Raw genomic sequence first — 14,823 nt, 5'->3', positions numbered from 1 at the left:
TAAAGGGCAGAAATGGTATGGACCTAACAGAAGCAGAAGATATTAAGAAGAGGCGGCAAGAATACACAGAAGAACTGTACAAAAAAGATCTTTATGACCCAGATAATCACGATGGTGTGATCTCTCACCTAGAGCCAGACATCCTGGAATGTGAAGTCAAGTGGGCCTTGAAAGCATCACTACAAACAAAGCTAGTGGAGGTGATGGAATTCCAGTTGAGCTATTTCAAATCCTGAAAGATGCTGCTGTGAAAGTGCTACACTCAATATGCCAGCAAATTTGGAAAACGCTGCAGTGGCCACAGGACTGGAAAAGGTCAGTTTTCATTCCAATCCCAAAGAAAGGCAATGCCAAAGAATGCTCAAACTACCGCACAATTGGACTCATCTCACACACTAGTAAAGTAATGCTCAAAATTCTCCAAGCCAGGCTACAGCAATACGTGAACAGTGAACTTCCAGATGTTCAAGCTGGTTTTAGAAAAGGCAGAGGAACCAGAGATCAAATTGCGAACATCCGCTGGATCATGGAAAAAGCAAGAGAGTTCCAGAAAAACATCTATTTCTGCTTTATTGACTATGCCAAAGCCTTTGACTGTGTGGATCGCAATAAACTGTGGAAAATTCTGAAAGAGATGGGAATACCACACCACCTGACCAGCCTCTTGAGAAACCTGTATGCAGGTCAGGAAGCAACAGTTAGAACTGGACATGGAACAACAGACTGGTTCCAAATAGGAAAAGCTCATCTTAGTAAAGGCGATACCGCTGTGCGCGTATTTGAGGATGACGGCTTCAAGGCACCCTCCTAGGGAGGGAAGGCGGAAGAGGCAGGCCGGAAGTGCGGCAGGGAGTTAGCGGCGTCTCAGTTGCCATGGAGACTGGAAAGCGAGAGCGGCAGTCGGCTGAGTCTGGATCCTACGCTTTCGCTGGGGCAACGTGGACGCCCAGCCCGCGTCTGGCCCGGATTCGCAGCCCTAGCCAGTCCACCTGGCTCTCCTCCCTCGCCTACTCCGAGTCCTTCCACCATGGCTTCGGGGGTCGGCGCCGCTTCGTCGCGCAGCTTTCGCTCCCGCCGCTCCCCGAGCCGCAACTGCTGCGCTTGCGCCCCACCTCTCTGCGCACCCAAGACATCTCGTACTTGCTCACCGGCGTCTTCCGCAACTTGTACACCGCCGAGGTGATAGGGGAGGAGGTGAGCTCGAATTTGATCAAGGCTCGCGGCAGCGAGGATGCGCGGCACGAGGAGTTCGTGGACCAGCTGCAGCAGGTAACAGGGTACCGCGCCCCGCTCGCTTCTCCTTGTGCTCACCCAGGGGATGGCGGGGTCGCGTCTGCGGCTGTGCAGGGGACCCAGGGCGCGACTCAGCCACTCGGCAAATGTCAGCCCCTGTCGGGTGCAGCCGCTGTTCCAGGCACGGGGTACGCAGCTGGAAAAGAGCAGACCAAGTCCGTTCCGCCGTATATCCTACGTTGTAGTGGAAGGACACTATATGCGCTCTTAGGCAAATACACACTCGCTACACACATAAGGTGTATATCTGCAGCACCTATCTCTTTACATCTCTACACAGACAATGCGTATATAAGTGAAACGACAGAAAGCAGAATAGTTGTTTTCCTGGCGATGATAAAGCTAAACGTCACGTCCGCTCTGGGGTGCCTGCCTTTGTGTCACAAACCACAATCTTAACCATTGAGAGGCATCCGTGCCCAGATTTTAGGAAGCATGCCCAGTCTCTGGAACACCAGCTCTGCTTCCTGAGCTGTATAAGGACAGCAGCTGTCCTGAGTCCTCTCTGATAAGGCCTCTCTGACTGCTGGCCACGCTGCCCACGACTTTCTTAAAGGAGTCTCAGCTGAATGCTTTCAGGCAGCTGAGGTGAATTCTGAAGGGGTCGACACCTGGAGGCTTTCAGTTCACTATGCTCTCTGCAGCTAGGTAGCAAGTCCTTCTATCCTGAGTGACACAACCCTTTGTCTACCACAGGTGGTGTGTTAACTTGCATTTGGTATTTCAGAGTTTGGATGACAGAACTCTTTACTGAGAACCCAGTAGACAGGAGACAGGGTTTGAGACTTGGCATTGTTCCTGACTTTACTGTAAAAGCTTTATGCCATTTCCCTCCGTGGGTCTTAGAGTTCAGCTCTGTCTGGTTAGACCAGGTGGTCTCTGCAGTTCTGTGACTGTTCTGAGCTTCATGGGAAACAATGCTGCTCAGGTGAGGTTGAGTCATCTCACCATATTTCTGTGCATCTGATCACCCACCTGCCAGATTCGGGAGCTCTATAAGCAGCGGCTGGATGAAGTTGAAATGTTGGAGAGACACATCATTCAGGCCCGTGCACGGGCCCTTGCGGAGAAAGAGCGGGCCATGCACCAGGCCAAAGTACAGTTCCTTGAGCCCTTTATCAAGATGCCTCCAGGTGTGTATGATGAGCTGCTCTATGCCTTTCACCCTAACCCCCCCGTTGTTAATATATTATTGTATTACCTCATTGAAAGAAAGTGAAGTCGCTCAGTCATGTCCGGCTCTTTGCGACCCCTTGGACAGTAGCCTACCAGGATCCTCTGTCCATGGGATTTTCCAGGCAGGAGTACTGGAGTGGGTTGCTGTTTCCTTCTCCAGGGGATCTTCCCGACCCAAGGATCAAACCCGGGTCTCCCGCATTGCAGGCAGACTCTTAACTGTCTGAGCCACCAGGTAATGGACGTCATGAAAATGAAAAATTGTGCATCAAAAGACTTACCAACAGAGTAAAAATGCAACCCACAGAACCGCTCTAGCCTTTTTTAAAATGTCTGGAGAGTGAGTTGCACCAGTGTTGTTTCATTATCACAGAACACTCCAGTGTGCATGTCTCCAGAGCAGAGTCTCACCTACATAACCAGCACACAACCCCCTAAGCCAGGGAGTCAGCATGGAGGCAGTGTTATCCTCCAGCTCACAGATGGCCTGCAGGTTTTACCTGCTACTCCACAGCGTCCACTTCTCCTCTGTGGTCTAGCATCCTGTCTAGGAAGCCGTGCTGCATGCCACTGTCATGTCTCACTTTTAGACTTTTCATTTGGGACCCTTCTTTGAACTTTTCCTGTCTTTTATGTTCTTGACCATTGAGTTTTCCCCCAGGTTTTAAAAATTGTGGTAAAATGCACGTAACATAAAATTTACCCTCAACTATTTTTAAGAGTACAGTTCAGTGGTATTAAATACATTCATTATTTTATACAAACATCATCACCATCCATCTCCATAACTCTTTTCATCTCACACAACTGATATGTGCATTAAAAATACCTTCACAGTCCCTCTGTCCCTCCAGCCCCTGGCGACCACCATTCTACTTTCTGTCTCTGTAATTCTGACTGCTTTAAGTAGTATTCATATAAGTGGAATCATGCAGTGTTTGTCTTTTTGTGGCTAGCGTGTTTCACTTAGTGTAATGCCCTCAAGGTTCATCCATATTGTAGCCTGTGTCAGAATTTCCTTCCTTCATATGTTAAATAATACTGTGTTTGTATATTACATTTTGCTTATCCATTCATCAGCTGATGAACGCTTGGGTTGCTTCCAGGTGTTAGCTGTTGTGAATAATGCTGCTCTGAACACGGACGTACAAATACCTCTTTGGTTTTGTGTCTAGAAGGGGAATTGTTAGATCATATAGTAGTACTATTTTAATTTTTTGAGGAACCACCATACTGTGCCACAGTGCCTGCACCATTTTTACTTTCCCACCAACAGTATACAGGATTCCCATTTCTCCATACCCTCACCAACACTTATTTTCTGGTTTTTTGATGGGGGTGGGTGTGGGGGTGTGTGTGTGGGGAGGGGTGTGTGTGGGGGGAGGGGTGTGTAGCCATCCTGATGGGTGTGAGGGGGTACCTCATTGTGGTCTTAATTTTGCATTTCCCTGATGATGAGTGATTTTGAGTACCTTTTCATGTGCTTATTTACCATTTGTGTATCTTCTTTGGAGAAATGTCTTTTCAAGCCCATTTTTTTTGGGGGGGTCACATTTCACATATTTATTGGGAGCCGTCATGGAGGGGACCTCTCCCTGTCGATGGAGGAGCTCACAGTTTCTTCAGCCACTCCAGGCTTGGGCCCCGGGGGTCCTGAGGGTAGCTGGGCATGTTGCCATCGTCTTAGAGGGGCACTGGGAACTTCTAGGGTATGATGGCCCATTGATCATGACCGAGTACTTGGTGTTGCGGCTGAGTGTGGGCAGAATGACAGGGACACCCCCACTGGTGAAGGACGCCACCAGCACCAGTTCCTTGGCACAGACATTGTTGAGGGAGGCTGCGATTCTCTCGGCCAGCCTGATCTTAGCGGCAGTGAGGGCATGCACAGCACTCCTCAAGCCTGTTCTTAATCCATCGTATTGTTGGTGAGTTTTAGGAACTCTCTGTATATCCTGGTTATTAATCCCTTACCAGATACATGATTTGAAAATATTTCTCTCGTTCTGTGTTTTTCCTCTGATGCACATTTTTAATTTTCATGAAGTCCAATTTGTTGATTTTTCTTTTGTCTTCTGTGCCTTTGATGTAGCTAAGAGATCATTGCTAAATGCAGTGTTGTGAAGTTTTGGCCCTGTGTTTTCTCCTAGAGTTTATTAGGTGTTGGTCTTGGATTTTAGGTCTTGGATTTAAGGTCTTGGATTAATTTTGAGTTACATAGTGTTACAGAAGGATCCAACTTCATTCTTATACATAAAGATGTCCAGATTTCCTGGCATCATTTGTTGAAAAGACTGTCCTTTCCCTATTGATTGGCCTTGACGCCATTGTCAAAAATCATTCGACCGTATGTATGAGGGTTTATTCCTGGGCTTTCTATTCTATTCTGTTGGTTTCTGTGTCCACTTATGCTAGTACTATGTTCTTATTACTGTAGCTTTCTTGTAAGTTTTGAAATCAGCAAGTGTGGGTCCTCCAGCTTTGTTTGTTCAAGATTGTTTTGACTATTGGATATTCCTTGAGATTCCATAGTGGATTTTAGGATGGGTTTTACTATTTCTCGGAGAAGGCAATAGCACCCCACTCCAGTACTCTTGCTTGGAAAATCCCATAGATGGAGGAGCCTGTTAGGCTGCAATCCATGGGGTCGCTAAGAGTCGGACACGACTGAGCGACTTCACTTTCACTTTTCACTGTCATGCATTGGAGAAGGAAATGGCAACCCACTCCAGTGTTCTTGCCTGGAGAATCCCAGGGACGGGGGAGCCTGGTGGGCTGTCGTCAATGGGGTTGCACAGAGTCGGACACGACTGAAGTGACTTAGCATAGCATAGCATTACTATTTCTGTCATAAAAAATGTCATTGGGATTTTGATAGAGATTTCATTGAATCCATATTTTGCTTTGGGTAGAATTGACACTTTTAAAAGAATATTTTGGCTATGCTGGGTCTTTGTCCTGGCACTCAGGCTCTTCATTGCTGTGCACCTACTTTTTCTAGCTGCAGCGAACAGAGGCTACTCTCTAATTGTAGAGAGGTTTCTGGCATGGGCTTCTTCTTGCAGTGGCTTCTCTTGTTGCGAGCACAGGAACTCTAGAGCGCCGGCTCAGCAGTTGTGACGCATGGGCTTAGTTGCCCTGTGGCGTGTGGAATCTTCCCGGAGCAGGAGTCAAACCCGTGTCCCCTGCATTGGCAGGTGGATTCTCAAGCACTAGGGAAGTCCCAGTGTGGGCATTTTTAACCATATGAAGTCTTCTAATCCATGAACATGGGATGTATTTCCATTTATATCCTCTTTCATTTTTTTTCAGCAACGTTTTGTATTTTTTATTATATAAGTCTTCGATCACCATGGTTAATTCTCAACTATCGTATCCTTTCTGATGCTCTTGGGAATGGAATTGTTTTCATAATTTCCTTTTCAGAGTGTTCATTTTAGTGTATAAAAATGCATCAGATTTTTGTGTGCTCACTTTATGTCCTGCTACTTTGCTGAGTTCACTTATTAGTTCTAAAAGAGGTTTTTTTTGTGTATGAAATCTTTAGTGTTTTCTGTGTGTGTGCATGCTCAGTCACTCATGTCTGACTCTTTGCGACCCTATGGACTGTAGCCCACCAGGCTCCTCTGTCTTTGGGATTCTCCAGGCAGGAATACTGGAGTGGGGGATTTCCTTGGTGGTCCAGCGGTTAAGACTCCAGGCTTGCAATGCCAGGGGCCCTGGGTTTGATCCCTGGTCAGAGAACTAGATCCCACATGATGCAAGTACTATATGCTGCAGTGAAGATTGAAGATCAGACCTGGCACAGCCAAACAAAAATGAATTAAAAAAATAGAGTACTGGAGTGGCTTGCCTGCCCTCCTCCAGGGGATCTTCCTGACCCAGGGATCAAACTTGTGTTTCCTGCATTATAGGCAGATTCTTTACTTCTGAGCCACTGGAGAATCCCGCTGTTTTCAACTGATAAGATCATATCATCCACAAACAGTAATAATTTTACTTCTTCCTTTCCAGTTTGGATGCCTTTTAATTCTCGCCTAGTTGTTCTGATTAGAACTTCTAGTATTATGTTTACTACAGATGGTGAAAGCAGGCATTCCTGCCTTGTTCCTGATCTTAGAGGAAAAGCTTTTAAGTCTTTCAGCACGGAGTATGACATTCGCTATGGGTTTTCATCCATGATTTTCACTATGTTGAAATAGTGAAACTATTTTCAAACTATGTTGAAACAGTTTCTGGTTGTCCCTAGTCCTTTGTGTTTATTTTTTTAATCATGAAAGGATGCTGACGTTTTTCAAACAATTTTCTGTATCAGTTGAGGTGATCATGGGACTCTTTCCCCCTTCATTCTGTTACTGTGGTGTATTACATTGATCGAGTTTTGTATGTTGAACCATCCTTGCATCACAGGAACAGATCACAGTTGATAATGCTGAATTTGTGAGGATTTTTGCATCCGTGTTCATAATGGATGTAGTCTTCTTGTAGTGTCTTGATCTGGCTTTATATCAGGATAATGCTGGCCGCTTGAATGAGAGAAGAACTGTTCCCTCCTCTTCCATTTTTTTGTGAAAAATTTGAGGATTGATATTAATTCTTTAAATGTACTTGAGAAGAATGTGTATGCCATTATTGTTCAAGAGAGTGTTCTATATGTCTGTTAGATCTAGTTAATCTATTGGGCTGTTTCAATCCTCTGTTTCATTACTTGTCTTTTGCCTGGTTCTTCTTTCTATTACTATAAATGGGTACAGAAGTGTCCAACTAGTATTATTGTAGAACTGTCTATTTCTCCCATCAGATCTGTCATTTTCTGCTTCATTATTTTGATGATCTGTCATGAGATGTGTAAATGTTTATGCTTATTGTATCTTCTTGCTCTATTGAATCTTTTATTGGTATGTAATGTCTTTCTTTGCTTTATTTGCTTCTTGTAACCTTTTTTGATTAAAAAGTCTTTTTTTCCTCTATTAGTATAGCTACTTCCTCTCCTGACTACTATTTGCATGGAAATCTTTTTTCACCTTTTCGTTTCCAATCTATTTGAGTCATTGGATCTAAAGTGAGTCTCCTGTAGACAGCAATCTAGTTGGATCATGTATTTTTATCTATTCTGCCAATTTTTGTCTTTTGACTGGAGAGTTGAATCCATGTACATTTAAAGTGAAAGAGATAGTCGCTCAGTCATGTCCAACTCTTTGCAACCCCATGAACTGTAGCCCACCAGGCTCCTCTGTCCATGGAATTCTCCAGGCAAGAATACTGGAATGGGTTGCCATTTTCTCCTCCAGGGATCTTCTTGAACCAGGAATCGAACCCAGGTCTCCTGCACTGCCTGCATATTCTTTACCATCTGAGCCACCAGGGAAGCCCAAATTACATTTAAAGTAATTACTCATAAGGAGGAACTTCTGTCACTTTGCTATTTTTTTGTCTTGTATCTCTTTTGTCCCTCATCTCCTACATTAGTTCAGTTCAGTTCAGTCGCTCAGTCATGTCCGACTCTGCGACCCCATGGACGGCAGGCCTCCCTGTCCATCACCAACTCTCAGAGTTTACCCAAACTCATGTCCATTGAGTCAGTGATGCTATCCAACCATCTCATCCTCTGTCGTCCCCTTCTCCCCCTGCCTTCAATCTTTCCCAGCATCAGGGTCTTTTCAAATGAGTTAGCTCTTTGCAAGCAGGTAGCCAAAGTACTGGAGTTTCAGCTTCAGCATCAGTCCTTCCAAAGAACACCCAGGACAGGTCTCCTTTAGGATGGACTGGTTGGATCTCCTTGAAGTCCAAGGGACTCTCAAGAGTCTTCTCCAACACCACAGTTCAAAAGCATCAGTTCTTCAGTGTTACTGTCTTATTTTGTATTTAGTCAGTTTTTGTAGTGAAATGTTTAAATTTCCTTTTTTTAAATTTTCTTTTGAGTATATTCTACAGCTATTCTCTTTGTGGTTGCCCTAGGGATTACATTTAAAAGCCCAAAATTATAACATTCTCACTTGAATGTATACCAGCTTAACTTGAATAAATACAAAATTCTTTGTTTCTTTACATCTCCATCCCCACCCCTTTTGGTTGTTGATGTCACAGAATTACATCTTTATACATTGTGTGCCCAGAAATACCAACTAATCCGTTAGTCTTGTAAATTATGTAGAAAATAAAGACTTGGAGTTACAAACCAAGGTCACTATAATACTAACATTTATGATAATACTAGCTTAATATAATACTAACTTTTCATACTACCGTATATTTTGGGGGCTTCCCAAGTGGCACTAGAGGTAAAGAACCTGCCTGCCAGTGCAGGAGACATAGGAGACTCAGCTTTAATCCCTGGGTTGGGAAGATACCTGGAGGATAGAGGGCATGGCAGCATGCTCCAATATTCTTGCCTGGAGAATCCCATGGACAGAGGAGCCTGTCAGGTTGCCGTCCGTGGGCTATAGTCACGAAGAGTCATGACTGAAGCAACTTAGCACATAACTTTGAACTTGTTTTTTTGTTTTAGCTTTAATAGTTTTTTTTTTCCTTTAAATGTATTAGTCTGTTAAATCATGTAGAAAATTTTCATGATTTCCCATGTATTTACCCTTACTGACATCTTTATTTCTTCGTGTGGCTTGGAGTTAATGTCTAGCGTCCTTTCACTGCACGTTACAGAGCTCCTTTGAGCGTTGCCGGTCAGGTCTAGTGGTAACAGACGCCCTCAGCTTCTGTTTATCAGGAAATGTCTTAATTTCTCTCTCCCTTTGAAGGACAGTTTTTACTGGATATAGGATTCTTGGTTAACAGTTTTTCCTTTTAGCACTTTGACTATATTGATCCACTGCCTTCTGGCTTCCAAAATTTCTGATGAAAAGTCTACTGACAACTTTATTGAGGATCTTTGGATGTGATGAGTCACTACTGTCTTGGTACTTTCAAGATTCTCTCTTTGTCTTTCAAATGTTTAATTATAACGTGTCAATGAGTCTTTGAGTTCATCTTATAATTCATGAGCTTCTTGGATCTTTATATTCATGTATTTCATTAAATCCAGGCCGTTTTCAGCCATTCTTTCCTTAGATATATCCTCTCTGCCCCCTTTTCCCTTTCTTTTCCTTCTAGGACTCCCACAATGTGTATGTTAGTTACTTGCTGGTGTCCCACAGGCCTCTTAGGCTCTCTTTACTTTTCTTCAATCTTTTTTCCTTTTCGTTTGACTCAATAATTTCCTGTTTTTGTATCTTCAAGTTCACTGATTCTCTCTTATGCCTGCTCAGATATGCTTTTGAATCCCTTTAATAATGAGATTTTCATTTCAGTTAGTGTTCTTTTCAGTTCCAACATGTCTTTTTAGCTTCCTTATAGGTTTTCTGCCTGTTGATATTTATGTTTTTTTGTACATCATTTTCTTGATATTCTCCACATGTTTTTTTATTAATAGCTCTATGAACATCTTCAAGACAGTTGTTCTAAGCCTTTGCCTAGTATAACTGCTGTCAGGTTTTTTCAAGGACAGTTGTTGATTTAATTTTTTCCTTTGAATGGGCCATACTTTCTCATTTCTTTATATGTTTTCAATTTTTTTTTTTGTTAGAAACTGGACATTTGAATCTAATAATTATGTGTCTTTAGAAATCAGATTCTCCCCTTTCCACAGAGCTTGCTGGTTATTTTGTAATTGTTTTTGGTTTTGTTTGTTAGTTATTGTTGGCTGTCTATGCTGAGGTTCAGCCTGAGCTTAATCTTAAGGTTCTTTTCCGAACCCTTCCCTGAGTGTATGTGGTCATGTTCTGACTTCTCCCTAATCTGCAGTTGTTTTTGAATGTCTTAGTCTTTAATATCTGGCTTTCAAAAGAGGAAAAAGAAAGATGAAGGAGGGGGGTGCTAGCCATTTGAATTCCCTAGAAGTCACTTCCACCTGGAGGAGGCGGGGCATGCCACAATGTGGGAAGTGCTTCTTTGCCTGCACCTCTGTGGTCATCGGCAGTCAGAGCACAGATCCCAGGCATTTGGAGGACAGCCTCTTTTTGGGTCACCCACGCTGTCACGGGTTGTGTGTAGGTTGCCCCTGCCCTGGGACTGAGAGTGAGGGCCGGGTAGCTGCTCCTGTGCTAAGTTCGCTGCAATTGCCTGTCCAGGTTTCCCCCTGGAAGTACAAGTCAAACAGATGCCATAGTTACAGAGTTGTCCAATTTGACTGATTCTACTAGTGCAACTTGCACCTAGGTGGAGAGACAGAGTCCTTGTGCTTTGTACGCCCATCTCCCCAGGATCCTCTCTTTTGACAGTTGTTTTTTTTAATTAGTTATTTTGGCTGTACCTGGTCTTAGTTGCAGCATGTGGGATCTAATTCCCTGACCAGGGATTGAATGCTGGCCCCTTGCGTTGGGCGCTCAGAGTATTAGCCATTGGACCACCAGGGAAGTCCCTCCTGACAGTTCTTGAGAAGCCTCTCACTCTATAAGGTGGTTCTAATGTTTCCTCGTGACCAAACTCCAATTCATGCTTGGCAGCAGCACCATACAGATGATGCTGGTTGCGCCAGCCCTCCAGCACTTGGCTCCTCTCACTGCCACACATCAGGAGGCACAAGTGATGTTAGCCCTGGTCACCTGGTCACCTTCGTGTCTCCACGTTAAATTCTCTACATTAGATTGTAACTGACTAGTATTTTGTAGAGAGGTATTCTCAGATTTGACCAGTATGTTTTTTCCTCATCAAATCCCCGCACCAGCAGTGAGCCAGCGGTGCTAAGAGCTCTTTTCAGTCTACCATCTCTATGATGATACTTGGTAAATTTTTTTGTCAAAGAAACTGGGTCATTTTTTCTATACATTTGTCTACAGTTTGGATTTTGCTGATTTCACCATTGTGGTATCATTTAACCTGTTCTTATCCCTGTATTCCTTGCAGTTCACTAGTTATTTCTAGAGACTTTATGAGATTTAAGTTCAACTTTTTAGAGGAGAAGGGGAGAGACCAGTTCATAGATGGTGCTGTGTGCTCCCTTCAGGAGATGCATGGTGTTTGATATCTCTTGTTTTCATGATGCTGCCAGTTTTTGCCTAGATATATTGTTTCATTAGGGGTTACAAACTATAATGCTAATGGTACTGAAATACTTATGTAAAGAGAAACTTTTCTGTGATGACTCTGATTACCCCGAGATAGGAGCAGAATTAATTCTTTCCCTTTATCTGCCAGTTTTTAAAATAATGAGTTGGTTTCCCTCACATCTTCCAAAGATGAGTAAAAAGGTTTGGCTGGTTGGTTTTTCCTATCATTATGAACTCATGGATTTCATAACTAATTATGTTTATTGTCCTGTTGATGCTCAGACTGTCCCATCTTTAGCCACTTGGAGCCTTTTCAAGTTGATGCCTGACTCTGTTGGCATAGCACTGGTTGCCTGTGGTAAACTTCCTTACTTTCTGGAATGATCGGAAGTTCCAGGTTCATCTTGTGTGTCTATTGCTCCAGACCTGGAATCAGCCATTTCTCCAAGAAGTCCTAGTACCTTATAGTCCCCTCAAAGACTTTGATCTGTCATCCTGCATCCCTGAAAATCGTCCTTTTCCAGGGCAGCAGAGACAGTGCTTTTAGGGTGAGGAGACCTGGCGTGTCTGTGGCCTGCAGGGAGGGAGAAGTAGAAGATACAGTGGCTTCAGAAAGCTCTACACTTATGGGGTGCTGCTGGGGACCAGATGATGGGTAAGATGCTTCACGAATGTTATTCCACGGAATCCTTCCAACAACCCTGCGAGACAGGTTTTCTCTCCATTTACAGGTGTAAGAATTGAGACAGGACCTCAGATCATTCCCTAAATTCCCACAGCTCAAAAGGGCTGGGACCCAGCTTTGAACTTGTGTCTATCGTGAAAGCCCATGTCTGTCTCTGTCAGGAGGAGGGGGAAGGCCTGTTTTCCACGCACAGTGTCACATGGTTGCAGATGGCTTCCCCTAGGGTGTGTGGGGCCCTGTCCCCGTCAGGTCTGCCCTCGCTGAAGCTCAGCCCTGTGAGACAGTGAACACCCCGTGCAGATTCTGTGTCTCCTCCTGTCCCCACTTCTCCGCAGCAGTCGTGTAGCTGCCAGACCCCCTCCCTCAGTCGTGGATTCAGGCAGAGATGACTGGTAGTGGATGCTTGGGAGGATTTGTTGGTTGCCTGCTATCTGGCAAGTCCCCGGAGTCGGATACTGTCCCTGTCTTTGGTAGGATTCTTCTGGCTAGAGATCAGGGGAGATTACGTAATTATTTGTTTGTTTGCTTTTAAGGAAAGTGGAATAAAACATTGAGAATGAAGTGAAGTCGCATCCGACTCTTTGCGACCCCATGGACTGTAGCCTATCAGGCTCCTCCGTCCATGGGATTTTCTAGGCATGAGTGCTGGAGTGGATTGCCATTTCTTTCTCCAGGGGATCTTCCCGACCCAGGAATCAAACCTGGGTCTCCCGCATTGCAGGCAGACGCTTTACTGTCTGAGCCACCAGGGAAATTCTCAAACATTGAGAACTGGGAAACAAACATCAGCCAAGAGCATTTCCCAATGACCTTCATTTTATTTTTTTACCCAAGATAATATTAAGTTATGGGCTTCTTAGATGGTGCTAGTGGTAAAGAACCCCCCTACCAATACAGGAGATTTTAAGAGACATGGGTTTGATCCCTGGGTTAGGAAAATCCCCTGGGTTAGGAAATTCCCCAGTGGGAAATGGCAGCCCACTCCAGTATTCTTGCGTAGAGAATCTCCATGGACAGAGGAGCCTGGCAGGCTGCAGTCCATGGGATCGCAGAGTCGGACAGACTGAGTGACTTAGCACGCAATATTAGGTTATAAGCAGACATTATCCACCTTGGTTTCTCAGCCTTCTGCTGACAAGGTTTCTCTTTTTTATTTCAGAAATAGCAGAAGTAGAGGCCTTAATCCAGTTCCCTGGACACCTTTCTGGTTCTGCTTCTCAGGGTAGAGAGTGGTGTCCCAAGAACCTCTTTTGTAACTTGGATGATTGATCGTGAAGATGATTGTTATTTGAGGCACTGAAGTAACCTTTCTCTCTTTGCTAATACAAATGTCACAAGGTGGAAAATGTGTGTAAATTCTCCAGACGGAGGGAGAAAGATCAGAAGTCTGCAGAATGTTCTGTTTTTTGTTTGTTCCCTTTCCTTGCTGGTGTCTTATCTGCATTATCTTTTGGGAAAGGGAGCAGCCAGTGCCTTGCAGTCCCACGCTCAGGGGCAGGGTCCATGTAGGAAGCCCACCCTTCCTACAAGAGGTCACAAGGCAGTGCAGGGTGCCCAAGGCTTACCCGGGCCACCATCCATGCCTGAGGTGGAGAGAGACTTCCCAAAGCCCTGATAACAAGCTGCGCCCCACCAGCCTGCTCCTGCAGACACAGAACTGCCCGTGGCCTAGGGGAGGACCTTGGAGGGAATGGTATCAGAACAGAGAGGATACATCTCCTTGCCACATGGCCTTTGCCATTTTTCTGGAAGCTTTATCTTATCTTTTACTATTTCAAATAGGCCATTGCCAGGTCCTTGGGAACTGGGCTGGACTGTGTCAGTTTGGCATTGCTGCCACTCCCTGCTGAGGGCTCTGTATTGCAGAGGAGAGGCCTGGGATCCACATTTGCCCAGAATGACCTTTTCAGCTGTGGTTCTGGGATGGATCAATGAGAGGCTCTTGGTGAATTTTGGAAGGAAACCTCTGTTCTCCAGAAACAGGTGCGGGCAGATGACTGAGCAGTTTTGAGTTTCACAGCAAGAGTCCAGATCATGTCCTAAGAGCCCCTTGCTTCAGTGCTGTGGGCTGAAGTTCTTCATGATGAGTTAATTCCCTGACCTCTCTCCCACTCCGTAATCCCCTACATTCAAACAACCTCCCCTTTATTTGGCTGCAGCACAGCTTGTGCGATCCTAGTTCCCCAGTGAGGGGTTGAACCTGCCTCCACTGCAGTGGAAGCATAACCTGTGCCCCCTGCAGTCCACATAACCCCTGGACCATCAGGGAAATCCCAGAAAGTCCTCTTAAAGCACCATGTTTGTTAATGGAACAAGCAACAAAGCTTGAAAACTTTCAAGTCTTCCATTCACCCTATTTTTTCCTTAATTTTTATCAAAGTAGTAGTGCACATGATTCTTTTCTTCTTCGGGTTTTTTTTTTTTTTATTTTTCTTTTTTGGCTGTTCAGTTCAGTTGCCCAGTCATGTCCGACTCTTGGCAACCCCATGGACTGCAGCACGCCAGGCCTCCCTGTCCATCACCAACTCCTGGAGCTTGCTCAAACTCATATCCATTGTGTCAGTGATGCCATCCAACCATCTCATCCTCTGTCGTCCCCTTCTCCTCCCGCCTTCAGTCTTTCCCAGC

The 14,823-nt window shown here is 44.7% G+C and overlaps 1 protein-coding gene across 2 annotated transcripts in view; it reads left to right on the top strand.

The window, feature by feature from the left end:
* The first annotated feature begins 690 nt into the window (after positions 1-690).
* Positions 691-14,823, top strand: part of DLEC1 (deleted in lung and esophageal cancer 1) — a 93,108-nt gene continuing 78,975 nt past the window's right edge. The window contains exons 1-2 of one of the 2 annotated variants that reach the window (XM_010835507.1): positions 691-1,269; positions 2,276-2,426. In XM_010835507.1, the coding sequence (XP_010833809.1) occupies positions 874-1,269; positions 2,276-2,426 (547 nt within the window). In that variant the 5' untranslated portion in view covers positions 691-873. Of the gene's footprint in view, positions 1,270-2,275; positions 2,427-12,093; positions 12,166-14,823 lie in introns of those variants that run through there. The other variant, XM_010835508.1, reaches the window with a different exon arrangement.

Source organism: Bison bison, unplaced genomic scaffold (assembly GCF_000754665.1).
Source record: "Bison bison bison isolate TAMUID 2011002044 unplaced genomic scaffold, Bison_UMD1.0 scf7180017864043, whole genome shotgun sequence".
In the NCBI taxonomy this organism is placed as follows: Eukaryota; Metazoa; Chordata; class Mammalia; order Artiodactyla; family Bovidae; genus Bison; species Bison bison.
Note: the sequence above shows the minus strand (reverse complement) of the source record. Positions and strands in the feature narration are given on the sequence as shown.